The sequence below is a fragment of the Aedes albopictus genome, chromosome 1 (genome assembly GCF_035046485.1).
Source record: "Aedes albopictus strain Foshan chromosome 1, AalbF5, whole genome shotgun sequence".
Lineage (NCBI taxonomy): Eukaryota > Metazoa > Arthropoda > Insecta > Diptera > Culicidae > Aedes > Aedes albopictus.
The window spans coordinates 141,135,923-141,163,164 of NC_085136.1; the positions used below are offsets into that span (position 1 = coordinate 141,135,923).

Genomic DNA, 27,242 nt, shown 5'->3' on the forward strand with positions numbered 1-27,242 from the left:
ACATTACAAACTCTGCAACAATTTCATTCTTCGTTCCGATACTTTTGTTTTCCTGTTTGTTTCGCTCATTTCCTAACTACTGACGATTCTTGCACAGTTTTATTTAAAACGGTTCTTTTCTGCTCTATATATAACATTCGGTCGTGAACTTAACTGACATCCCTTAACCACCATCAGATTTCAAAAAAAAGAAATGCAATCAATCCGCCACTGTGAAGCGCCATCTATCTCTTATTAATGTGAACTAGCGTTTTTCTCGTGAACCAATACCAAAACCAAACAAAGAAAACCCAATTCGAATTCCAAATGCAAGTGTTTCGAACACTGTCGAAACCATTCGAGTCGGTTACCGTTCGAAGCAAATCAGATCTAGAGAATAAAGCTCCACTGAAAGAAAGATGGCGCTAGATCAGTTCTGTTGCCTCTCGCGCAAAGTGTACAGTAAGTAGTAAAGACACCAACCACCAGTCACCGGTCGTTCCCAACCTCTCTCCAACCAGAGCTGATTGATGTGCAATCACAGCCAGCAACACTGATGCGCCAAAATTCATCTTACTTCCCACAAACACACCAAATTGCCGATCTTGTTTTCGGTTCAGTTCGGTTAGAATTCTTATTGTTTCTTCATTAGTTTATTTTGCTAGTTTGCTCCCATCCTTTCTGAACGGACTTTGCAGAAATTCGTAGCGAAGGAAGCCAAAAGATCGTCTTTCGTTTAGTCAGCTGAAAAACGACCATTTGTTTCTGCTTTGACTATTTTTCTTAGCTATTCTCCTTTCCTATCTTTATGCTCTTTCTTTGGAACTAATTCTTACTTTTTTCTCTAACTTCTTTAGTAGACATAAACTTTTTAGTTTGGCTAATTATTTCTAGTTTTTCTCTTTTCTCCAAAATTTTACAAAAAATACCAAAAAAAAAACTCACATTTTACCGCATTTGCATTGAGATTCCATAATTCGATCCCTTCTCACGGTTCCCATCTGATGAGACCAAACGCGGATTACTGATTAAATGTCTCAGCCCATTTTGCATTCTTCCTCCGAGGTTCCCCCGGATCCCCCACTAAAACAATCCGCATCAAGCATTTTGTTCGCTTTGTTTCGATTTTATGTTCTGTTTTGTTACCACCAGTAACCAACCACTCTATAGGAAACCATTTTATTGGACCCATCAAAAGACCATCAAATTTGAATGACAATTAAAAAATGGCGTGGCACGTATTAGCAATCATAATATTCCTCCCCATCCTTCGCATTGGTTCCCTCTTTTCAAACTCCCCGCAAATCCCTCGTCCCAATAATCACATCATACTGAACTGAAAACGTGGCGCACGCGATTGATTGTATCCTCTTTGTATCTGTACTCTTCACATGAACTCTATTTTTTGTCTTTCTCACCCCACCAACCAGCGAGGGTGTCATTCAATCATTTTCATTCCAAACTCATCATAAGTTTAATTGAATTTAGTTCCTGTTCCCCTTCTATAATGTTCCAATCATAATCAAAGTTGTGTATTGCAACTAACGCGACTAAAAGAAGCCGACGGGAAAAAAATCAAATTATTTTTTGGTTGCCAACTTGAAAAACAACAAACAAAAACCTTCCATAATGAAGTGCATTCGGACACACTAGTCCGAATTATCGGCAAATTCAATCAATGTTTTATCTCACGTCCTGATGATCACTAGTGAAACACGCCGAGATAAGCCTACTATAATCAAACGCGAATTCATTATCCGTTCCGAGTAAGCAGATCCGCTTGCACTGTTCATCAGTAAATTCATTTCTTTCTTTTATGCAGTTTTTTTTGTGTCTCTCCCTGTTAGTTTTATTTATCCGTTCGTGCATCAACCTAATGCCATTTCAATCACCACTCCACATCCCCCAAAACCACTAGAACCCGAGAAAATCTGTCTACTTGCTCTCTAGCTTCATCTACACCACCGCCTTCATACACACTCTTGCTCCCTACTACACTCTACACACACACAAACACCCCCATATCCACACTCAGACACACGATCCTATTCTAGTAAGAGCTACGAGGGGCCCCTCCAATAAGTTTCTTTGCCCAATCGGTGTGTTTTTGTTCCTCTGTTGGTTGCAGGGCCGGGGGGAGGACAGTATGAGCACCATTTGTCCCGTCACGCCAGCAGCATTCTCACGTCCTGTCTCGTAACGTCGCCCGACGGACCCAGCGGAGGCGGCGGAGGCGGTGGCGCTGGTGATCTGTCCCTGCATCCGCACTTTCCGCCGCACCACCAGATGTCCTATCACAACATGTTCACCCCCTCGCGGGAACCGGGCACGGCCTGGCGGTGCCGATCGTGCGGCAAGGAGGTCACCAACCGCTGGCATCACTTCCACTCGCACACCCCGCAGCGATCCGTGTGCCCGTACTGTCCAGCGTCCTACAGCCGAATAGACACGCTCCGGTCGCATCTCCGGTCGAAGCACGCCGACCGGCTGACGGCACCCCCCACACCCAAGTTCGGCACGTCGCCAAACTGCAAAATGCAGATGTAAAACCTTCAGATCATCCGGATTACTACAGGGAACAAGGCGACACCTACCGACCAGCGCGCAAGACTACGTGCAGCCTAGTGCAGTGACTGGCACGCCTGCGGAAACACGCACGCGTCCGTTGGTTCACACATAAACACACACACAGTAAACACTACGTAAATGTTCGACGTCAGCTACATTAATCAGGAAAAGAGCAAAGAAGAAAAAAACAAAAAAAGAAGATGTAAATCGCCGTATCGTTTAAATGTCCAACCGTGGAGCCTAGCTTAACGATGCCATAAGAAATTATTATTTCCAAGTCAAGTTCCTAATTAAGGCTTTTAGTTGTAAAACAAAAACAAAAAAAAACAAACAAACGAATATCTAAGAAGACACGCTGTGCTGTTCGGACCGCGGCCCGGATACCGGAGGCCGCCGACCACTCACTCCCCCCTCCTCGTTGGTTAATGTTTGTTGTGTTACCAAATACCCCCCCAGAGCTGTGAGCGCGGTAAGTCATAATCTGCAAACTACCTTCCTAGCTATAGGGAACCAGAGCAGAAGCAGTCAGCAAGCAGAGAAGCATTGTGTGACGTAAAAAACTCAAAAACAAAAACAAAATGCCTAAAGTGATAAATGTTCGAAAATTGTATCCTAAAAAAGAACACTGTTGAACGGTAAAATATTAAAAATTCTTTCAGAATCGTACAGCATGAAAATTGACCGGAAAACGGCAGTTTTTTTTCTGAATTATCCTCAGGACGTAACACTTGAAACCATATTAGTTCTACTTCAACCACGCATTCTTTCATTTTGATTTCATTATTCTTTTTTTGTTTCCATCTTTTCCAAGAGTTAGAGAGAGAGGTTTGTATCGAGCGGCAGAAAGTCTATACCTTGAACATTCTTAACACTTTGATCAAGATTATATGAAACCATTAACACAACTTCGATAAAATCTCGGATTCACCTGATGTCGAATTCCAGTAATAGAAAGTAGCGTGCAATACGCATTTGAAATGGGAGTTTATTTTGCATTTTGCTCATTGGAGTTTCAGATTCTTCTAGAACCACATAGCTGATGATTCATAACTATAGACTAGGATGTGCCGGAAAGTTTTGTCAAAGACCGCAAAGTGATCAGAGCCTTGTGAAAAAGTTATATCTTATAAGGCTCTCTATAGCGACTCATCGCGATGGGGCCAGTGTTGGTAAACTCACACTCAAAGCGCACTCATGAGCCGCTCCTGCGTGAGCAAACTCGCGCGCGATTCTGAATCATTTTCTCACGCGCGAGATTTTCATGCAAAATCTCGCTCTCACGAGTCAAGCGCCGAAATCTCGTTCGCTTGTAAAACGAATCCAAATTAATTTAAACGGCTTTCAATGTTGTTGTATGCTAGATTTGCTTTTGTTCTATCATACAATCCTAAAAACTTCGGTGTAAACAATAAGAACACCAAGAAATAAAGCAATGAGTAAAATCACGAGTCAACTCATGCATGATTTTTTCGGCGGTGAGTTTGGCGAGTCAAGAATCGCGCGTGAAGCAACTAAACCATGAGATTTGAGAATTTGAGTTTTTACCAACACTGGATGGGGCATCTAAAAGTGTAAACACAATGTTAGCGTCACTTAACCCTCGAGTAGCCGCGTTTTCGGCCACCCTCAGCAACGCCACAATCACGCTGTGTACCACAAGTGTTCTTTTTTTTTATGGTGCGTGTACTCACTACACGATGCGACCGCTCCCGGGATAACGAAGTTACGTCAAGTGACATCATTTTCTAACAAATTCCATTGTATTCAACTGTCACCCCGTTCATCGAATTTCAAAAAATCATGGTAAAATCAGCTTATGCCATCTGTCTCATGGATTGCCTCATTCTCTACGGAACGCCTAAGGGTGTTTTGCATTTTACATGTTAAAGCAGTGATCACCACACTGCGGCCCACAACTAAGTTTTGTGCGGCCCTCGAAAAATAATAGGGGGATTCACTGATCACAGCGTAAATCGCTGACTAATTGTTATGTGTCCGACAAACTTTTTGCTTTTTTCTACATCGTGCATTTTAAATGGGCGCTGGGAACCGGGGTACCCTGTCGGCCACATAAGGGTTAAAGGATATTCTGCTTAAACGTCGCAATCACCAAGGCAATCTTCGATTTTTCAAAGAGCAGAAAATCATGGCTTACGCAGCAGTTTGAACTGTTTAGTGAGTCCCCTTAATGTTTCTCCATGCTTTATAATTGAGGGGGTTAGAAGCAAAGAGGTGTAAGTGACAAAAATCCTTTCGAGGAAATTAGTTTGAAAGCTTTTCATCAAATTTACATCCCATACAAAATGTATGGAGTTAAGAAATCACCCAATTTTCTCCGATTTATTATATTGTTTAGTATAATCATAAACATAATCTTAAAAAAAGTTCCTGAAAGCTTGAAATCTGAAGAATGTTTTGATATACTCAGCTCCAAATCGACAAAATGGTCACTTGGGCCCCTTTGTATTCAAAGTTTTAAACTTTGTTTTAAAGTTATTTTTTCAAAATCTTTGCTTTTTCACAAATTTCATCTCTCAATTTGCCAATTAGCAACATTTCGTGCCTTCTAATTACAAGTTTTTCCAGTATGTTTCAGACATACCAGCTAACCTGGTAAAATGCCAGTAAAATGGGCAATATGTATCATTGTACCCTTGCTTTTGGAGTCCATTTTATAGGGTTTGCCCTGGGCCCCCAGCAGTCCAAATCCGGCATTGACCCTATACATATATGAAACATGCATAGCTTCGACTGCGTGTGTACTTGGGTTAACCATATTTGATAGGGTGCGGGCACCGGTTTTGGCCAGTCTCAGAGAAATCATTTTTATAAAAATAACCAATAATCCTATGGAAACAACCAATGCTCAAATGGAAGGTTTATATCTATACTTTATAAGAAAAATGGAGAAATCAAGCTAATACACTAAATTCTGTTTTACGCGATTTTTTGTTCCGCGTAAAAAAAATCGTGTAAAAAAAGTTTTCAAGACTTTTTTTATCGGATCATCCTAAAATTTTGACAGGGTATCAAGGATGATAAGAGAGATCTCTGGTAGAAATTTGAGCCCCATCGGAAGTAAATTGCGACCAGGAGAGAAGAATCTTTCCAAAAACTCATCGCGTAATTTCGAGAAAATCGTGTAAAAAAATCGTGTAAAATAAAACCGCGTAAAAAAAGATCGTGTAAAAAAAGAATTTAGTGTACTTGATTTTTGTATTAAAAGTGGCACTGGCCAAGATAGAAGCACTGCCGCAGTTTTGGCCATATTCTCAACTTAGGTTTCTATTTTGGCCAATCACGTGTATTTCTTATGGGAGTGTCCAAATTAGAAGCACCCTGGCCAAAATAGACATATGGGAGTGGATTTTTTAAGGAAATTTTTTTTTCTTCTAGTTTTTAGTCAAAATGTATGCTTTTGACAGCTTTAATCATCATATTGCATTAGAATCTACTAACAAAAAATAAATTTATGCCGATTTAGATCGTAACAGGCTGAATACCGCACTATGGCCAAAACTCCGGGCTGGCCAAAACTGAAACTTCTACCCTATTTGCATAAGAATGATTATTAACAAGTGAAGTACAGTGCATTTCTGGTATACTTTTTAAAAACTTCAATTATTCAGTATAGAAAACTCTGAAGTTTGATCGTCTCAAAAGTATGATTGATTATGAATTTTCTCAAAATACTGAGTAACACCCACAGACAAACAGACGTAACACTTTCAACATGTCTCAATGCAAATTATGTCACGAAAACATGTTCACTGGATGGCTGTCCAACTATCAAGTTTTCAAATCAACAGTTGAATCGGCGTACGTTGAGAATTGTTAGAGTGTTACTTCTGTTTGTCTGTGATATGTACATTAATTTTGAGACGATTTGTGATACTTTGTGATACAAGCTGTAGAAAACTTCAATTATCCGGGATATATTACAATTTGTACGAGATGGTGACAGTTTTCTAGCTTCTTAAATATTGTTTCGAAATCCGGCATCATCATTTCAAAAGAAAGTAACAGCTTTTGCAAGCAATGCCTTCTCACAAAACTGTAGATCATCTCACCCGAGCAATTAACCAGCACAAATAGAAAGACAAATCCCTCCTGTTTCTTTTAATGGATGTGAATTGCGCGAGACGACTGAAATACTATCCACAGCTGTGTGAGAAGGCATTATTGGTTGCAAAAGCAGTTACACCATTTTGAAATGTTGGTCCCGAAAAATTCAAAACTGTTCTCAGTCCAAAAAATTAAAAAAAAAATCTTTATAAACATTGATCTTTTTAATGTTCTTATCTTGAACTAGCTGTCCCGGCAAACGTTGTGTTGCCATTTGTGGCTGTGGTGGTTTGACAACTTTTGGGTTCATTGCAGCACGGCACTCTAGATCGGTTTTATTGCGATCGTGTTTATTTTCTTTTCAAATTTCGGATGTTTCACATTTTCTCTATATTTAAATTGATTTTCATAACTTTTTATACATATAAACACAGCCACCATAAATACAAATCAATCCATGTAAGAGTCATCATGATTGGTTCAGCCGTTCTTGAGGTTTGTTGCCTCAAAGGGACTTCAAACTCATTTTTATATATATAGATGGGCCGCTGTAAAAAGTAACATTGAGTCAGATTTTGAAGACATTAGCCCCCCCCCCCCCCTCCCCCCCTACGACGTTCAAGTTGGCGCCTATAAAACCAAGATAATTTCACTTTGGTTTTATGAATGTGTGAAACACCTCCTCAAATCGATTTGATATAAGGTATGGTAAAATAAAGCTTTTGAGTATTACCTTCATAAGAAATTAAACAAAATAGTAAGATTTCCAAAGAGTTTTTCGGATTTTTTTTTTGGGTTTTGTAAAACCCAAAAAATATCCAGGCACCTACGAAACTGAAATCATCATATCGCCGGTTTCCTACAATAGGGGTACAACTGAAAAAAATGTGAATTTTTAGAATAAGCGCTTGAAAATTGGGAATCTTGAAGCACATACTGTTAGTTCACGTATTTAACTCATGATTTGAAAAATCGAAATTTCGAACGAATTTTGACGGGTTTGCCTTTTTTGTACACCGAAGTGCGTTGAAAGGCTATATGTTCACTCAAAAAACGAATTTTCGAAAGAAGGCTCAGAGGGTCAAGTCACATATACCAATCAACTCAGTTCCACGAATTGAAATGATGTCTGTATGTGTGTATGTATGTATGTCTGTGCGCAGAAAAAGTTCACTCATTTTTCGGATTATAGCTCGAATCGAATCGGAATTTTACCGCATTGTTTGCTATCAAAATTGATTCGGATCGGTCGAGGCGTTCAGGAGTTATGACCATTTCAGTGATCCGGACCAACACCGGTGGAACTGGCCGTAAATGAAACTGAACCAAGACCCATCATGCGACACCCCAAACTGCGGCGAATTTTGTAACCTTTAGCATGGTTGACGAATTTAGAGCGAAAATGTTCACTGGAGACCAGAAAATTCACGATATCGGCCCAAAATTCAAGATGGCGGTTGTTCAATAGAGTTTTAGGCTCTAAAACCATGCAATATGAGTATACATATATGGTATGAAGAAGATGTCCGGAGTCTAAGATGGCGGTATAAAATCCAAGATGGCGGCTTCAAACTCAAGATGGCGACTGTTTAATTGAGTTTTAGGCAAAGATGGAAACACTCACTTGCAGAGAGTTACACTCACTTGATGATTTCTCAGCTCAGAAGCGTGCAATCAAGAAATGATTTATGGACGACTTTTGCCTTGTGGTTTTGTCTAAAAGTTTGCCGAATAGAGTAGGGGTCGCACACCCATACCGAAGCCGTGAAGGAACTGCGAAGGCTACTCTCCACGAGGTGAATGTAAATTACACTCACCTCGTGGAGAGTCGCTTTCACAACTTTGATATGCGTGTGCGACCCCTACTCTGTTCGGCAAACTTTTAGACAAAACCACAAGGCAAAAGTCGTCCATACATCATTTCTTGATTGCACGCTTCTGAGCTGAGAAAACATCAAGTGAGTGTAACTCTCTGCAAGTGAGTGTTCCCATCCCTGGTTTTAGGACCTGAAACCATGCAATATGGGTACCGTCAAACGGGGTTACTTGCAACAGCGGTGTAACTTGCAACACGATGACATACATTAAATGTGAACTATTTTCACATAATAATGAAAGCTAGTATGCCCCACCATTTCGGTTATCAAAATTATGTGTACCGAAGATCGTTTTAGTGGAAAAAATAATTTTGTTTCTTTGTTTATTGTTTGACTACACTGTTAAAACGATTTGCTCATTTTATGCCATAAAAACAAGTATGAAAATCGTGCTTTACCTCTCTCCTATAGTAAGTGCGATAAGTTTGATGACCTTTCTTGCAGTTAGGGTACATAATAGTAAGCTTAGCTAAACGATAAAAGTTTGATAAAGTTATCGACTAAGTAATGTAAAAAATCATTATCATATGCGACGACCACTATGGGGTAACTTGCAACAGTTGAAATTAACAAAACTTTCTATAATTTATTTTCATTTTACGATATTTCAAGTAGAAATAATTGAAATGGATCATTCAATAATTACGTATCGTGCTTATTTTCAAATGTCGACTCAAATTTATCTTTATTTGTACGTAACCTTCAAACAAAGATAAGGACTTCCATATTTTGAAATTTTATCATGTTTCACCTCGATTAAAGTTTAATTTAGTTTATGGACGATCTTAAAACAATCACCAACAACCATTCTGAACCTAATAGAGTAAATTATTGCACTAGAATGCCCCAATTTAATATTTAGAAAGTTGAATGAGTGTTTAAATCATGTTATTTTAGCTAAGTAGCCATACACTACTTCGAACTGAAAATTACCTAAAGATGAATAACTTAACCTTTTCAGCAAATTACATTAAGCATTGTTGACATATTGTAACTAGTACTGAGTCATGAGCTCCACATATATTTAATATTTGTGAGACGTAAAACCTGCAGTGAAACCATATATCCTCGCTTATAATAACTATCAACCCTTTAATTAAAAAAAATCATATTTCAGTTGGTTAGTGTATATCTTTTCAAACCATTTCCCACGCTTCACATCAAAAACTTATAATATAAACAAGAACTAGAATGTAAGAGCAGTTTAATGGTAGCTAACTTAGCTTCATGTCATGTGTTGCAAGTTACCCCACAGATGGGGTAACTTGCAACAAGCATGTATTTTGCACCTCCTGATTAGGTGGCAACGTATTCTGGTAAATCAATTGCTGCATAGTATTCTATTCGTGGTAATTAGTGTACACGATGCTTTACAGTATGTTCCATATGTTTAGATTTTCAATGATATTGCTTCAAAGTCGAAAAGTGTTGCAAGTTACCCCATTTGACGGTATATTTGATATGGAGAAGAAGTCTGAACTCCAAAAATGGCAACCAGAATATCCAAGATGGCGGTCCAAAATCCAAGATGGCAGCTCAAAATTCAAAATGGCTTCTGTTTAATGGAGTTTTAGGCTCTAAAACCATGCAATATGGGTGTATCTGGTATTGGGAAGAAGTCTGGAGTCCAAAAATGACAAATAAAATATCCAAGATGGTGACCAAAATTTCCAAGATGGTGTCTCAAAATTCAAAACGGTGACTGTTTAATGGAGTTTAAGGCTCTAAAACCATTCAATATGGGTGTATCTGGTATGGGGAACAAGTCTTTTTTTATCCGTATTAACAAGATGTTTAGTAGTGTGACTATACAACGTTGTAACGTCACGCTACTCATTCCCATTTTCAACATACTTTCCAATGAAAACTGTTCAACAGATCATAGCTTTTGGAAATTTTATAAGGAATCTGAATATGTAAAAATATTTAAGGGTTTACGGTCGAATTTACAAGTTATAATGGAAAATGTGAAGAAAAGGCGTCAAAACGTTGTTACGTCACGGTAGAATGTGTCAAATAACATCCTTCTACAAAGTTTTCAATCGAACTTTTTAATGCCAACGCCTTCCATTAGTTTTGCATGCAGAAAAAGTTCGACCGTTGAGCGAAGTTTCAAACCAAGAATAATTTTAATTTTAATTGGAATTCATCTAGTAATTCTTCGATATATTCAAGACGGACACCTTAACATTTTGCTTCGAACTGTACCAAGCATAACAAGCAGGTTCAAAATTTTGTATCTAGTTACAATTGCAATTTCTAACAGATACGTTTAACTTTCTTCCCTTATCTTGTAGATTGTTGTCTGTGCTCAATTTTTAAAATTTATATTAATCGTAGACTTGGACTAGGCCTCCCGCGTCCCACCTAGAGGATTATGTCAAAAAGCTCTATTTCTGCGATTTGTTAATCATTTTGGAAAAAAGCGCTTTTTCAGTTTTAAAAAATTCGCCATTCTCAAGTGAGTCTTTATAACCTTTGTCAATTCGACACGTTTTTTTTTTTTAATTTTATCAGTTAAGCTCCATAAAAAGGTCCCATGAAGTGCTGTATTAGAATATAGGCTCAGTGTACCAGTTATGGCTACAGTACCTCAAATTCGTTATAGCTGATTTTTAACCTTTAACGATGCAAATCAACAAGAAAATTTTTGTGAACGTAATCCACAAAAGATGGTTGCAATGATTCAAACTTCACAATTTGTTCAAATTATGATAGAAAGAAATCATTATCCTTAATTTTTCGGCTTCCTTGCACCCTATTTCGTCATAGTGTACCAGTTATGGCTAATTACATAAGGAATGCATGTAAATAGTGCGTAGTGGTACCGAAATAATAAAACATGTCCATAACTCGTACAGGGTTCCTATCATTGGCACACGCCGTAAAAATACTAAAAGTAGTTTTGGCTCCGATTTTATATTTTTCTTGTAAAGTATGGAAACGAATCAATCATTTGATATATCGATGACATTCGTCGGTCTTCTTCTATTTTTTGTTGAAATAGTTTTCCTTAGGTAGTCCGATAACTGGTACAGGCACCCTAATAAAATTAAATTTCCCATGTGAATCCCTAAACATTGAAGTACTCCATCCTTCCACTAAGCTTCCTGAATACCCACAAGTGTCCCAAAATCGCAGAAAAATACCGCATTCGATCGTTATCCACCACTGATTGATTTAATTCGCTTAATTTGACACGAAATCAGCCGCAAAAATCTCATTATTACCGATCAAATAAACACTACTCGCCGCTTCACCAGTAATGTACGTACAGTTGCAGTTTTCGACTGGAGAAAAAACGCAGAAAAATATCCTTTCCCAAATTGATACACCAACCACTCTGGCCTGCGATGATGGGATGGAATCGCTTATGCGTATGAGTATCCCCACGGTCCACCCCCAACCCCTTGGAAAATAATAACGTAAATCTCGGGGCACTTTCCCTCCCCTAGGGAATGACCACCATCAGCCATCGTCTATCGGTTGTCTGGTCATCCTCTTCCACCACCCTCATGCTCGCTGTCACACATACACGCACAGTTGTTCCCATCACACTATAATGATGTTGGCCATTCGCGAATTTTTAATTCACCTCTCACCAACTTGGATTAAGGCTACGCTTGCGTAGCCAAAACGAACGAGCGAATAATTACCCATCCGCTGGGCAGTGCTGCAAAATGTCATTCACCGGATGCACAACGATCACGCTTATAATAGTCGTTCTTAACTAGATCGGATGTTTTAATGCATTTTCCAAAAATCTAATATACTGCAAAAAAGAAAAAAAAATCAATAAAAAATCCAAATTGAGCCTTGGTCTGAATTTTTTATTTCAAATTGTATCAAAACAACTAAATATTCTGAATTTGTATGCAAAACAGAGCTGGAACCTATTTTTTTTAATATTTGGTGGCCCCGGCCACCAAGTGTTTGAAAAAACAATCTTAAAGTTTGCATGACAGTAGTGAATTGTTAAACCACCCCTCGGTAAATTTCGCTCTGATCGAGTTTTCAAAAAATTGGGCAACTGCCAAAATGTTTAATACAAAAATCATACGTAATTTGTTTTGAGATATTCAACAAAGTTAAATACTTGTAAAAATCATACTTTTTTACAAAAAAAAATGAAAAATAAACTTTTTTTAAATCTGGAAACAAAAGCAAAGTTTTAAAAAAGTTCATTGTTAGATGCAGTGAATGAAAAAAAACTTGTTGAAGTCCAAAAACAAATTGAACCAAAAAGCGATTTTTACCAACATTATTTATTGATGCCAACCTACCAATCATCAACTGGTTAGCACTATGTAGAAGCGCTTCTGCAAAAAAAAAAATAATCGAAGCGACCCACAAGCCCCGGAATCCGATCGGGACTTCTGATGGATGGCTTTTCTTCTGCCCAAATTTGTTTTAATTTCTCGAATTTGCTCACTGCGTGCGTGCGTGGGTGGGTGTGGAAAAGGTCATTTTATCTCGTTGTCGAAAAAATTACATTTCCGGTTTCTCCGTTTCGTGTTTTTTTTTTCTTTCCTCTCGCGCTCTCCGAAATCCATTCGGACCTTTCCCCGAGGATGGGCCACGCGCTGGCCATTCCCAAACCGGATTCCGATGCCAATGACGACGACGACAACAACGACTTTTGGTTAATATATTCGTGAATTTTAATTTACTGTTTTTGGGCAGGACAATGTTCGGGGGTTTTCCCAGGTTTTTTGTTTCGGGTCGAGGAATCGGCCCCCCTTTGTAGTGCGTGGTCTGGGACCGATAATTTTTACAATATTATTGAAATTTATTGATATTGAGTGGGGGGTAGGAATGGAGAGGAGAAGATTTTACGCATTTGCATTTATCCTGATTTTGTGATTAATGTCACTTGGAATTTTGTTGTTATTTTGTATGTTTGGAAGGAGGGAAACGGGATGAATAATTGCGGCAAAATTAGCAAAGTTGAGGTTTTCAGCTCTATTACTTTACAGCTTATAGTTTTTTGATATCATGAATATCTGGATAGGTCTGATATGCATGCTGTTATCTAAAAGAAATCAACAAAAAGTGTCCCAAAATGTTTAACATGTCTTTGAAAACCCCAATGATATAGGGAGGAAATCTTCTTCCTCATATGCGTTAATTTCCGCCATATCAGTCGATAGTTACAGATATTCAAACTGACCTTTGCCAATGGCTCATAATATGGAAGCAAAAATATGTATACTATCAATTATCACCCTCCATAGCACTGAAACCGAATAATTACGCAAATTTTCACGTTTCAATTTTACCTCACTTACGACTTCACAATTTATCTCGTTTTGGGTATGACGAAGGCAACCGCACCAAAGAAGCAGCTAGAGGAATTGTTCTGCTTAACCTGGTTTCATCCAGAGATTCTTCCCGGGATTATTTTAGGGACTTCTTTTTAAATTGCTTCATTGATTCCTCCCTGGGTTCTTTCAGGGATTCTTAAAAAATCCCAGGGATTCTTTCAGAAATTCCTTCAAAGATTCCTTCAGAGATTACTCCTGGGTTTCCTTCTAGAACTTTTTCCGAGATTCCTCCAGAGATTCTTCCCGGGATTATTTCAGGAATCCTTAAATGCACCGCACTGGGTGAGCTGCAAGAATGAAATCGATTATTATCGGTCAACAAATTTGAACAATTTCGTATACTGTTTACTTGTTTGCAGGAACACCGATAAATTCAAAATTTTGCTGCTTTCTGTAGCGTATTTTTAGTTTCTGGAAAGGGTGTATAAGAAACAAAAAACGAATTTGCTGATGTCGGAAATTGCCTGAAACGATATCTACGAAAATGTTTCAGGATATTTCAAGTCCAGAGCAATTAATTCATTCTTCCAGAGAATCCTTTAGAGATTTCTCCCGGTCACTCATAAAAAAACCTGAGATTCAGAAATTTCTTCCAGGTTTTCTGAATCCTCCGGCAAGGATTGGCGGCATGCACCGTGCGGTGCGAAAAAAGCGTGTGCTTCACACAATCTCAAGTGCTTGTCTCCCGTTTTGCCGAGAGACAGAGACGTATGAGTGAGAGCTTTCGTAATTGCGCGAGAGACAAATCGCAGCACTAGCTCTACGGCGCAGGGAGTAATGCACGGTGCTTGAGACTGTGCTTGTCTCCAAACAGGAAAAATCATTTAATACATTAATTGAAGAGTTTGTGTTTTCGGCAAAGTTGTTAAGCTTGTCAAGGGTTGACGAGTGATGGGTCGTTTGATTCGAAGTTTTCCCAATCATGCGTAGTATCAAGTTAAGTGCAAAGCACGGAGACAAGCACCGAGAGAGTGCATACGACAGATCGTGAGAGACAGGAGAGCTCCAGCGCGCGGCAAAGTAAGCGAGCAACACACAACCGTTTACTCGTACTCGTCTCCTTCTGGTTTGTTGTGCTGTCTCGTAGCAGCGTGTGCGGCACGCAAAGAGTTTTGAGTCGCACCCTATCCCTGTCCTCCGGGCATTCTTGCAAAATATTTCTTCCGGCATATTTTCAGGGATGCCTTCTGTGATATCTTATGAGATTTCTCCACGGATTCTTTTCCCAAACTAACTTTAGAGATTTCTCCTGGGATTCCTCCCGGGATTCCTCCCAGTATTACCTTAAGGGAATTTCATTCCTTTCTGGATATCTCTCAAGATTATTCGAGGACTTTCTCGAGGATTCTTTCAGAATTCCCTCCCAAGTCCCGATATTCCGTCATTTATTCTTCTCGTATTTCCTGTAGAGATTTCTACAGGGATTCCTGCCAAGGCTCACGGATTGCAACCAAGATTCTTCAAGGGGTTCCTTCTCTATGGATTCCTCCGAGGATTTCTTCTAGGATTCATCCAGAGATTCCTTCCGGGTTTATTTCACGGGGTTCTTAAGCTAATTTTCCCGAGGAATTCTTTCAAGGACTCCTTCAAGGAGAATCATCACGGGATTATTTCAGGGATTCCTCCCGGCTTTTCTTCAGGGATTTTCCCCGGAGTTCCTTATGGGATTTTAAAGTAAATTCTCCCAGGTTTTTTTTTAGGAATTCCCACAGTGATTCTTTTAGAAATAACTTAGGAGATTATTCCTGGGATTTCTTTCAGTATTCATTCAGGGACTTCTCCCGGGAATATTTCAAGGATTCTTTCCGGAGTTCCTTCTGGGATTTTAAGGAAATTCTCCCACATATTCTCTTAGGGATTCCTATAGAGATTCTTTGAAAATACCTACAGAGATTCTTTTAGGAATACCATTGGAGATTACTCCTAGGAATCCTTCCTAGATTACTTCCAGGACTCCTTCAGAGATTCCTCCCGGGATTATTTCAGGGATTCCTATCGGTATTTCTTCACAGATACCTCCCGTGATTCTTTCAGGGATTATCTCTATTGATTTCTCCTGATCTCCTGGAATTCTTTCAGGGATGGTTTAACCTTTCAGCATACGCGCCTTTTTGATCCTTAAATGCACCACGCTCGCGCTGTATACGAGAAGCGAGGTTTTCGATTGTGTTGTGACACATTCTACCGTTACGTTATAACGTTTTGACACCGTTTTGGTCAGATTTTCCACTATAACCCATGTAAATCTCAAACATTTTTGCACACTCGGAATCCTTGTAAAATTTGCAGTATATATGATCAGTTGAACATATAGTTTTCATTGCAAAAGCTGGTTAAAAATGAGAACGAGTAGCGTGACGTTACAACGTTGTAATGTCACGCTCTTAATTCACATTTTGAACACACTTCACAAATGGAAACTAACTGTTCAACAGATCATATTGTTTTACAACGAATCCGAACATGCAAACATATTTGAGGTTTACCGTCGTATTTACGAGTTATAGTGGGAAATCTTATCAAAACGGCATCGAAACGTTGTAACGTCACGGTAGAATGTGTCTTGTACTTATCATAACGGCGCGCATCCTGAAGGGTTAAAAAAATTCTCCTAGGCTATGGATTCTTCCAGGAATTCCATCAGGGATTCCTTTGACGATTCTTTCGGACACTACTTCCGTTTTCTTCTCGGATTATTCCAGAGAGCCCTCGCGGTATTCCTTCAAGATTCCATACAGGATTCCTTTAGAGATATCTCCCGGAATTACTGCATGGATTCCTTATGGGATTTTCTCACGAATTTCTCCCGAAATTCCTTGAGGGTTCTTTGAAGGATTCTTTCATGGATTTTTTCCAAGTTTCCTCCCTGGATTCTTTCTGATATTCCTCCCGGAATTCCTTTGGGAATTCCTCTCAGAATTCCTATAGGGATTCCTCAGGAATTTCTTCGAGGATTCCTCACAATGTTCCTTTAAGAATTCCTCCCGAGAATTTTTCAGGGATTCCTTCCGAAATCCCTTCATTGATTTCTCCAGGAATTCTTTCAGAGATGAGTCATTCTTTCAGCACGTGCGCATGTTTGATCCTGAAACTGAACCGCAATTGCGCTATATACGACGAGCGAGGTTTTTTGGTTGTGTTATACCAAAATAAAAAGTATTAGGTTTTATGACTGTCCCCAAAACCTCTACAAGGCTAATAGGTCATCAAGATGTTACTTAGGCACTCAGGATTTTCTCATAGATTTATTCCAACATTCTTTAAGGGATTCCTTAAGGGATTTCTATAAGGATTCGTTCAGAGATTTCTCCCAGGTTTCTCCCAAGAATTCTTTCAGGGAGTTCTTCCAGGGAATGATGCCGGGATTTCTGCATGGATTCCTCCTGGGATTCCTATCGCGATTTCTTGACAAATCTTGACAGATTCTTTGCGTAATTCCTTCAATAATTCCTCTTTGGAATATTTCAGAATTGTTTCAAAGATTTTTCAATGGAATTGTTCCTGGGATTCCTTCAGGGATTCCGCATCCTTAAATGATTCTTCCCGAATTTCCTTCAGTTACTTCTCCTGGGATTACTACAAGGTTTTCTCCTGGGATTTTCTCATGGAATTCTCCCGAGATTCTTTCAGGGATCCGTCAAGAGTTTCCTATATGGATTCCTACAGGGATTCTCTCGGGGATACCTTTCGGTATTTCTTCAGAAAATCCTGCATGGATTACTCTCGGGAATCTTTCCGAGATTCTTGAAGTGATTCCTAACGAAATTACTTCAATAATTCCTCCCGGAAAATTTTAACATACTCCAAAATTCTTTCTGAAACTTCTAAAGGGAATTATTCCAGTGATTCATTGAGGGATTCCTCCAAGAATTCTTTCAATTGGATTCTTTCAGAGATTTCTCCCTGGATTCGTTAATTTAAGGGAATTCTTCAGGAATTCCTGGACGAATCCTCGTAAGAATTTTCCTGGGACTCCTTTAGAGATATGTTCAAGGATTTCTTCAGAGGTTTCTCTCTCAGTTCTTTGAGGTATTACTTCCGAAATTCTTCTTATGGTTTCTCCTGGAATTTTTCCTTTAGAAAAAAAACAGTAAACTTCAGATTTCTTCGTGGACTGGATTTCTGTAAATTATTTTCCTAGGACTCGAGCGAGGATAACTCCTCGTAGGGTGAAGAGCAATCTTTGATAGTGTAGCAAGCCTTTTATTAGGGTCAGAAAAATATGCTAAAAAGGACTTCTCATGAAGTTTTTTTTACAAATTTTCTGACGGAATGCTCAGAACAATCTGTGAGGAATTTTTTTGATCACTCATTAGAAGAACTTTCAATGACATTTTGGAAAATTCAAGTATTCTTGACGTATTTCTGTAGAAATGTTGGGTTTCATACACTTTCTGCAGTTTGTGGCGGTACTCTGGAAGGAGTTTTTGCTAAATTTTTGAAAAACTGATGGAAGAAATTTTGGGTGCATTTTTTTGTAATATATAATTTTTAATAATCCCAGAATCTATTTGTTATTTTATGATATATTTCTAAAAAATGTTTTGAAATCTGAACTGTTTCCGAAAAATTTGAGCAGATTTTTTATAAGAAACATCCACAAAACAGAAATACAAGCTGACGAATCCAAATTTCAATTGCGAAAGGATATCTAGATATTCCGGTGCAAATATTTACGTTAATTTATGTTCTAAGTGGAAGACCCCAGACTTATATGAATGTTACGTCATTTACTGGAACAATCCGTATCCAGCCATCCTAGCAAATTACGGTAGAATCACTTGGCATAATACGAAACCTCATGATGCAGGCGACTTACTCCGCCAAAGCTCCACTCCTCAATGAGGCATCATCACACTGACAACCTCACCATGCTGCTTGCTGTTAATGATGCTTTTTTAGGGGAAGGACAAGCAAAGGGCATGTCACAATCCTTTGTTTACACCCCACAACTAAGAGATCTAAACTTTGATGGAATTCCGATCAGTGATGAGAAATGACCCGGAATGTCATGACTCATGAGGAAAAGTCCTGACAACATTATATTCTAAAAGTTTAGCTCAAGGGTAACACCAATCTCTAATACTGGGTAGTTTAATGGAAAATTACTAATATTCTCGATACTTCTTATTTACGAGAAGCGTTAGTATTTTCATACACTTTCACGACTTTTTCATACCTAGTTTCTAAACACAAAGTATCACGTCAATGTCAATACTACTTAGTGGATCATTACCTTTATTCAGCTACAGTTCTGCGGTTCCAACAACTGTACTAGATTGGCCGGATTTTCAAATCATCAAACATATTTTATGTAGGTGTAAACAGTGTAAATTTCTGTGACATATTATGCGCTCAACTGGATCGTGAGAATTTGAAGAAGTTTATATTGTTCCTATCTGTATTAATGAAATTTTTAGCCCTAGGCTAGTCTGTCATGGAACACACGTTTTAGTTCCCTTCCGAAGGAAGAACTTGCATTTTTGTGAGTTTGCCGACAGTGAAATTCGATCCCATGTATTCAGCGTAAAAGACATGCACTTTAGCCATCACACCACGTTGGCTCCACAGAAGTTAACTTCTGTAAATTTACACGACATGGCATTCTAACCTTATACAGTATCTGCTTGATAACTGCCTGCTGTTTAGCTGGACTGCTTATTAACTGGGCGCTCGATTACTGATCCACCACAGTCCAGTTGAAAATCAGTTGACGGTCAAAAATAAACGAAACATAACCTCACATTTAGCAAATCGATAATCATAACACAATATAACAATAGCCTCTGGCCCCGGGAACAGTCCAGTTATGGTAGACGTCAAAGCCCAATCATCGAGCGGAAGCTGTATTATTTACTCAAGGTGTTTTTCATCGCCTTACGATCCCGAAAGTAACCATAATATCACACCAACAAAAAGTCACCAAGATGTTGAGAATTCACACGTAAGTATTAAAATGGGAAGCAAAAAAGCCTGAATTCGTGTGACATATCACTTTCCTGGGTTTTCGAATCTATTCAAAATTTACCAGCAATACTTTTTAGGAGTATCCAATGTGACGAACAGAGTCTTTGTTCCGAAAGCCGAACCCTCTAAACTTTATTTGGAATCTAAGACAAAAGGTCGACAAGTACATATAAATGAAGGAAGCCCAAAAGTCCTCCAAAGTTCATTCGAAGAGCCCAGAACTTTTTTGATGACAGAAACCCTCCCTCTAACTCTTGCTTGATGATTGGCTACCATTTTTGGTTGAAAGTAGAACTAGTCCGAACCCGACAAACGGCATAATCGAATAGAGTCACACTGAAGCTGTGAAAAAGTCTCTTCCACAAGTGCCATATGCATAAGTGTATAACAGTTAAAAAAAAAGAAAACTCATACCCAATGTGTGCATATACTCCTGTCTAAAAAAAATATGAATCAGCGCACAATAAAAGGTACGACCAACACTCGCGTCTACTCAAGGGAAATTGTAGTCGAAGCAGGATTACTTTACTTTTGTCAAAATTTAACAAACTAATAGCGCAGATGCAAGACACCAATGATCTCCAGTTATTAAAACTACACATTAACTTTATAGCAAATCCTCCACCCCCTTTCGGTAGCCACTACCCACGAGAAAATTCCTGAAAAAACGTGTTACCTATAAATCTAAGTTTATTTTTTTTTGTTTGTTATATTTTAATAACCCTAACCCCAGTGAAGAACAAGAAGCTGATAGAGAAACAAACGTGCACACACAAACACAAACGAAACTTGAACAATAAAGTTGCGCGGTTCTAGTGCGAAGTGAAACCTAGGAACTCGCACACACACATAAACAAAAAACAAACAATCACTCAAGAGAAGCAACACAACTATACTGCGCGAACTAGAACGTAAGTTTTGTCAGGTTTATATTATTGCGATTAAGTTGTTCTCACCTCCTGATTACACCGCGGCGGTAGCCGCACACATAGTTTTACCTTTTTATCTCAGAGAGTTTTGTTTTAGCACATTTATAGCACAAATCATTTCTTGTCGCATAGCGCGCGCGGTTGTTTCTGTGGAAGATTGAGTAACTGAAAACAAGCAGACCGCGGCGGAAGCGCAAGAAATGATGTAGGAAAGGAAAACTTCTTAAGCAAAACTAGTAAGGAATCAAACAAACATAAAAAAACAAGAACGGGTGCGTAGCTATAAGGTTTTTTTTTTATTACTCGTAGGCTTTAACAGAAAAGATACCTTTTTTACCTTTTTAGCAGATAAGTTCACATGCATCGCAATTTCAGAGGATAGTCACCTAAGTTTAGTAGGTTGTACATATTTTTGCTAGGCACAATACCGCAACACATGGAAAATCAAAATATTTTTACTCACCTTTAGTATTTTTTTTTTTATTATTATTACTAGCTGTAGGTTGGAAAGACACAAATAAAGCCACGCAAGCGTCCTTGAGACTTTACCTTTTTGGTTGTTTTATTTTCCGTTTTTTTGTGTTCTTGGGTTATTTGGGACATACTCAGTAGATTTCTTCGCACGATAATTTGGAACACCAGTACCGCTGTCCATTCATCCACACATCAAAGCCGACTATGGCAGGAACTTTCACATCAACACCTTGTCTTACATGACATTCCATAACACCGGACCGCAGATGAAACCTTGCGAATCTCCTGAGGTTATGTGAAAACACTTCCGATCCACCTCTGTATCGTTAACTAGTACTCGACTCTGGAAGAAACTTTCGAGAATCTTATACATAGCACCCCTTATTGAACGCGTTTCTTACATCCAAGGTCACTGCATAGTAGTAAATCTCCCTCCTCTAACGCTGGAGAGCTTCCTAGGTGGACTTTGTAACCGACAGGATAGCGTCTACGGTCTACGGCCCCTTCCAGAAGCCGCACTGGCTACCCGAGCGACCGTTTACACCCTCGATGTGCCTCAACACTCTATTGAGGATGATCTTTCGAGTACCTTCTCCGCCGTGTCAATCAAGCAAATTGGTCTATACGCCGACGGGTCTCCGGATGGTTTCCCCGCCCTTGGCAATAGAACCAGGCTATGCCTCTTCAATACTTCTGGGATAACTCCCTCGTCCTGGCATTTCTGCATAGCAGACCTGAACATCTCGGGAGTCTCTGCAATAGCTACTTTTAAGGCCAGGTTCGGAACTCCGTCCGGACCTGGGGCCTTATCTACTCTAACGGACTTTGCTATTCCCGCAAGCTCCATATCGGCGACCCTCTCCTTATCGCCAGCCCCAGTCCCCGGCTGTCCTACGAAAGGAGGCCAAGAACTAAGATCATGACGCGGAAAAATCCCCTCGATTTATTTTAGAGACTTTCAGCCCTTAGCAAAAGCCCCTCGATGATCCCCTCCAACATCTCTGAAGATTGCTCTGTAGGAACCATTCTCGCCTTGGCTACCACGATCCTGTAGACATCACCCCACGGCTTCGCATTGGCACTCTGACAGAGACCCTCGAAGCAGGCATTTTTGTTTGTCCTTATCTAGGTCTTCAGCGCGGCTTTTGTAGCGGCGATCACCACCCGTCTTTCGTTTCGCTCTTCCTCTGATCGTGCTCGCTGCATCCGTCGCCTAGCCCGTAGGCAGGCGTGGCGCAGGACCGTAATCGCTTGAGTCCACCAGTATGCCGATGGCCTCCCAGTCTACCCTAGAACTTGACTAGGCATGGCCGTATTGCACGCACGCGAAAGCACCGCTACCAGTTCGTTGCCGTCTAAATCAAGTAGGTTTCGTTCATGGCGGAGCGCCTCCCTAAAAACCCCTTCGTCGAAGGATGATGTCTTCCACCTGCGAGGGCTTGGCCTTGGCCTAGCCCCCTCTTCTTCTACCCGCTACCTGCTGTTGTTGTAGTCGATACTGTAGCGAACCGCCAGGTTATAGCTGTGTGTGTAGCCATCGTCTATTCTCCAGTTCGAACTACTTGTTTGGCCAGGACTACAAAAAGTCATGTAGACAATCGACGCCATACCGTTTCGACTAAAGGTACCCTTGGTAACGGCATTAGCCAGATCGACATCTAGCATGGCCAATGTCTCTAGCAGGATCTGACCCCACTGATTCATGAAACGGCTTCCCCATTCTACGGCCCTAGCATTAAAATCACCCTCTAGCCACCGCACTTCGCCCTGTCAGCACGGTCGTCATACAGTCCAGCATCTGCGTAAACTGCTCGATTGATCACCGCGGAGGCGCATAACAGCTACAGAAGGAGACCCCGTTTACTTTGGTGACCACGAAGCCCTCGTAGTTAGTAGACACCAAATCCTGGACGGGGTATTTATCCGTCGTCCATATCGCCGCCTCTTTTTTCGCGACCCGATTGCCGGCGGGTACTCGGTATGGGTCCGACATGATGGCGATATCTGTCCCCTACTCTCATACTCCCTGACAAAGCAGTTGCTGAGCTGCGGCGCAGTGGTTCAGGTCTTGGGTTCAGGTTCAGCTGTATTATCTGCTACGGCTTTTCTGAAGGCCGGACACATTGCAGCTCCAGATGGGTACTTGCTGCTCACGGATTTTCCGGAACAAATCAAACATGTGGGTGGACTCGTACAGCCTTGTGCCTTATGGCCTTCGCCGCCGCATCGCCTACACAGTTTGCTCCTGTCAAGGTCTTTAAAGTCCCATGACTTGTGTCCTTGTTCCAGACACCTGAAGCAAACCTCCGGTGGCTCGTGCAAGGTCAGTTGGCATTGGCATACTGGCCAACCTACCTATTTTTCCCCACTTGTTTACCTACCTTGATACCTTGTTGGCTACAAAGTAACTTTACTCCAATGCCGAGCGTATAGTAGAGCACCATCTTCGTCGGTCTTGAGCGATGTTCCTCCAGTTTCCCCGAACGTGTAGGGATCGTAGATCTTCTTCAACCGCGTGCAGCCAGCGAGTTCGCGGCCGCCCACGAAGTCGCCTACCTCTACCGTGTTCTCTGCTGAATATTGTTTTCGCTATTCTTTCTTCCGACATTCGCACTACGTGTCCAGCCCACTGAAGTCTGCCGTATTTTATACGTTTCACAATATTCGCATCTTCGTACACTTGGTACAACTCGTGATTCATGCGTCTGCGCCACACTCCATTTTCTTGTTTCCCACCGAGAATTGTCCGCAGCACTTTGCGCTCAAAAACTCCAAAAGCTTTTCGGTCTACCTCCTTTAACGTCCACGCTTCGTGACCGTAGAGGGCAACCGGAAGAATCAGAGTCTTATACAGAGCGAATTTTGTTTGCGTTTGCAAGTTACGGGACCTAAGCTGGCTACGCAATCCGTAAAAGGCCCTATTCGCAGCTGCAATACGCCTTTTCACTTCACGGGAAACGTCATTGTCACATGTCACAAGTGTTCCAAGATAAACAAATTCTTCAACAACTTCAAACACTTCCCCATCAATCACTACCTCAGCACTAACACCACTAGGCCTGCTTCTGTCTCTACCCGCTATCATGTACTTCGTCTTGGTAGAGTTAATCGTCAAGCCTATCCTCGCTGTCTCTCTCTTCAGAGGAGCATAAGCTTCCTCCACTGCCCTACGATCGATGCCGATGAGATCAATATCGTCCGCAAAACCGAGGAGCATGTGCGACCGTGTGATGATAGAGCCATTCCTCTGCACGCCTGACCTCCTAATCGCTCCTTCGAGTGCAATGTTGAACAATAAATTTGAAAGAGCATCCCCCTGCTTCAATCCATCCAAGGTCACAAACGACGTAGACACTTCGTCCGCGATCCGAATACTTGATTTTGATCCATCCAGCGTTGCGCGTATCAGCCTAATTAGTTTCGCCGGAAAACCATGTTCTGACATTATCTGCCAAAGCTCATTTCTTTTCACTGAATCGTACGCTGCTTTAACATCAATGAACAGATGGTGAGTCTGCAAGTTATATTCCCGAAATTTATCTAGGATCATCCGCAGGGTAAACATTTGATCCGTCGTTGATCGGCCCTCACGAAAACCAGCCTGGTATTCGCCGACGAAGGACTCCTCAAGAGGTCGCAGTCTGTTGAACAGGACATGCGACAGTATCTTATACGCCGAATTTAAAAGGGTAATCCCTCTGTAATTGGCACACTCCAGTCTGTGCCCTTTCTTGTAGATTGGGCATATGAGGCCATCCAACCAACTTGTTTACGTCCACCAAAAGTAGCTGTACCAAGGCCACCTGTGTCCCTACCTAGCCCTTCCGTAGCCTAACGGCAGCAGTGGCCACCTGCTCCTGGCATTGTAACCATCCCTTCGCCAAGGACCTCTTCTGCCAGACTTTTTTAGGCGACGCCTTCGCGCTCCTTGTCGCGCTTGAGCCCGAGGATCATCTCACCCGTACGAGTACGTCTAATACTGCACACGTCGGCTCCCAGGTCCACAAGCTTGGCATCGCTTTGAATCGCCTTCAAGACGCTCGGCACCTATTTTTTTACGCCTTGGTTTGGCGTCCCTAGCTACTTCTACCTGCGGCTTTGACTTCTTCCTCATCCGCACTACTAACGTTCGAGGGGGGTCCTCCCCTTGGTTCACCCTACTCTGTGGTTGCTGATGGCCTCACAACGGTTGCAACCCAAGTAACATACTTGTCACAGAAGAGTCACGGTGGCGCAGGTTTTTGTTGAGCAGAAGTCACTGTGCCTCATTCTAACAAATAAATACCTACTTGCTAGAAGTAAGTCACAGTGACTTCAGCGCTACAAAAACCTGCGCCGCCGTGACTCTTCCGTGACAAGTGAGTTATTTGGGAACCCCCTGTTCCCTTCCATACGGGACGTGCCAGCCTTTTCAGGCCCACCCTTCCCAGCTTTCCGAGATGCCTGGCTGGGGTCCGACTTGCCGGCATTACTGCCGACCTAAGGGGTTAGTATCCGCCTAGCCTTACGGGCACCGCCAAACAGCTTCTCACCTGACGGCTGCCTCGCCCGCTTCTGCGAGTGCTTATCAAAAGCAGTTGCATCCGCCACACCTTTTGGACTTCCTGTGAGAGCAAAGGCCTCCGTCTGGGTGGACATCGTAACCTTTACTGTCACCGGTTCGGGCGCTGCTGCAGACTTCACGAGTATCTCGTGATCTTGCTTGGCATCGTTCATCGACTTACGAAGTCACAATAGGACCATTTAAAGGTCCTTGCTTATGTTGGACTTCGTGGACGCTGTCCACGCTCCGTCCAATATCTCCCCCGGGTCGTTTGACACCTTGAATTGAGGTTACCCCGCTTGTAAGACTCTTACCATCGGAACAGATCATCCGTGGTTCTATTTTAGCCGGCAGCTGATTTGCAGAAGACGGGGTGGGGGGGGGGGTTAATCAACTCCGAGTGTCCTTACCGAGCTTTCCATACATGAACGATTGCATTGACTACCTGCACCTCGCACTGTTGCCAAAGTACCGCGACGAGCTCTTCCCCGTCCTTGATCTCTTCCAGATTTTTGACCTTTAGAGTCGAAGAAGCGAGAGTCTTAACTTAACCCTAAAAGGGATACCTTCATGGCCTCAGTTTCGTCACTTCGCTGAGCGTATTCCATCAAAGACGAGCTCTGAAAGGCACCTGGAGTCCAATGGACCCCAGGTATCCCTTTTAGGGTTAAGAACGTGCCTCTGTGCCGACCTACTGATACCTGAGACCTTTGAATTCGACACCCTCACCACAGACCTCTTTCGCCACACATTTATAGGCAGACTCTTGCGCGTTTTGCCTCGCTTGAGCACGAGGATTATTTCGTCAGTACGAGTACGTCGAGCACTGCTTACGTTTGTTACAAGAACCGTGAGTTTAGCGCAATGCTTGGTGTCGCTCCTCATCGACTTCAAGACTTCTGAGTATTTAGTTCGTCTTGATGACGGAGGGAGCAAGCCAGAGAGTCACCCTTTTCACTCTTGGCACCGGCTCTTCTACTTCTTCTTCCGCCTACCCACTAGGGTCCATGGATGGTCCTCCCCGGCTTTAGGACAGAAGGTCGAAGGACAAATGGTCGAAGGACAAAAGGTCGAATAGGACCAAAGGCCTTTTTAAGTTTATCTTTTCCAGCTCTTCAAGATGTCTAGCTTGTATTACAGCCTGGATTCGCTGGTTGGCCACGACTGTGCTCCAATTAGCGAATCGTGTTCGTTCGTTGGAGCAACGAACAACTGATCAAAATGCTCTAGACACACCCAAGTGACGAAAAATACGTCATGAAACACTCACATACATGCCCAAACGTTCTGTATATAGGAGCAGTGATGCCGATTTGACGGGGTTCAGACGTCAAACTCATTTTGACATCTATTTTGACATTGGCAGTGCTTTTTAGTTTTGCCGCAACCAGCGAATATCCAACCGTCGAGACATCCCTGCTAACGAGTCACCAACCAACGAATCGGAACTGTATTTTCTTCACGTTAACAACCAGCGCCGCCAGGTAGCTCCTCTCCTAACAACTACCTCGTGCGC

The 27,242-nt window shown here is 41.3% G+C and overlaps 1 protein-coding gene and 1 long non-coding RNA gene across 3 annotated transcripts in view; one reads left to right on the plus strand and one right to left on the minus strand.

Moving 5' to 3' along the window:
- LOC109422828 (sex determination protein fruitless) overlaps positions 1–21,257 on the plus strand; it is an 883,045-nt gene extending 861,788 nt beyond the window's left edge. For both annotated transcript variants that reach the window (XM_062845500.1, XM_062845503.1), the window contains one exon: positions 2,108–21,257. In XM_062845500.1, the coding sequence (XP_062701484.1) occupies positions 2,108–2,526 (419 nt within the window). In that variant the 3' untranslated portion in view covers positions 2,527–21,257. The remainder of the gene's footprint in view (positions 1–2,107) is intronic.
- On the minus strand, positions 12,693–25,389 carry LOC134285195 (uncharacterized). The gene is made up of 2 exons (XR_009996202.1): positions 24,957–25,389; positions 12,693–23,560 (listed from the first exon to the last, which is right to left on the minus strand). It is a non-coding gene; the product is annotated as an uncharacterized LOC134285195 (long non-coding RNA).
- Between the last annotated feature and the right edge of the window lie 1,853 nt (positions 25,390–27,242).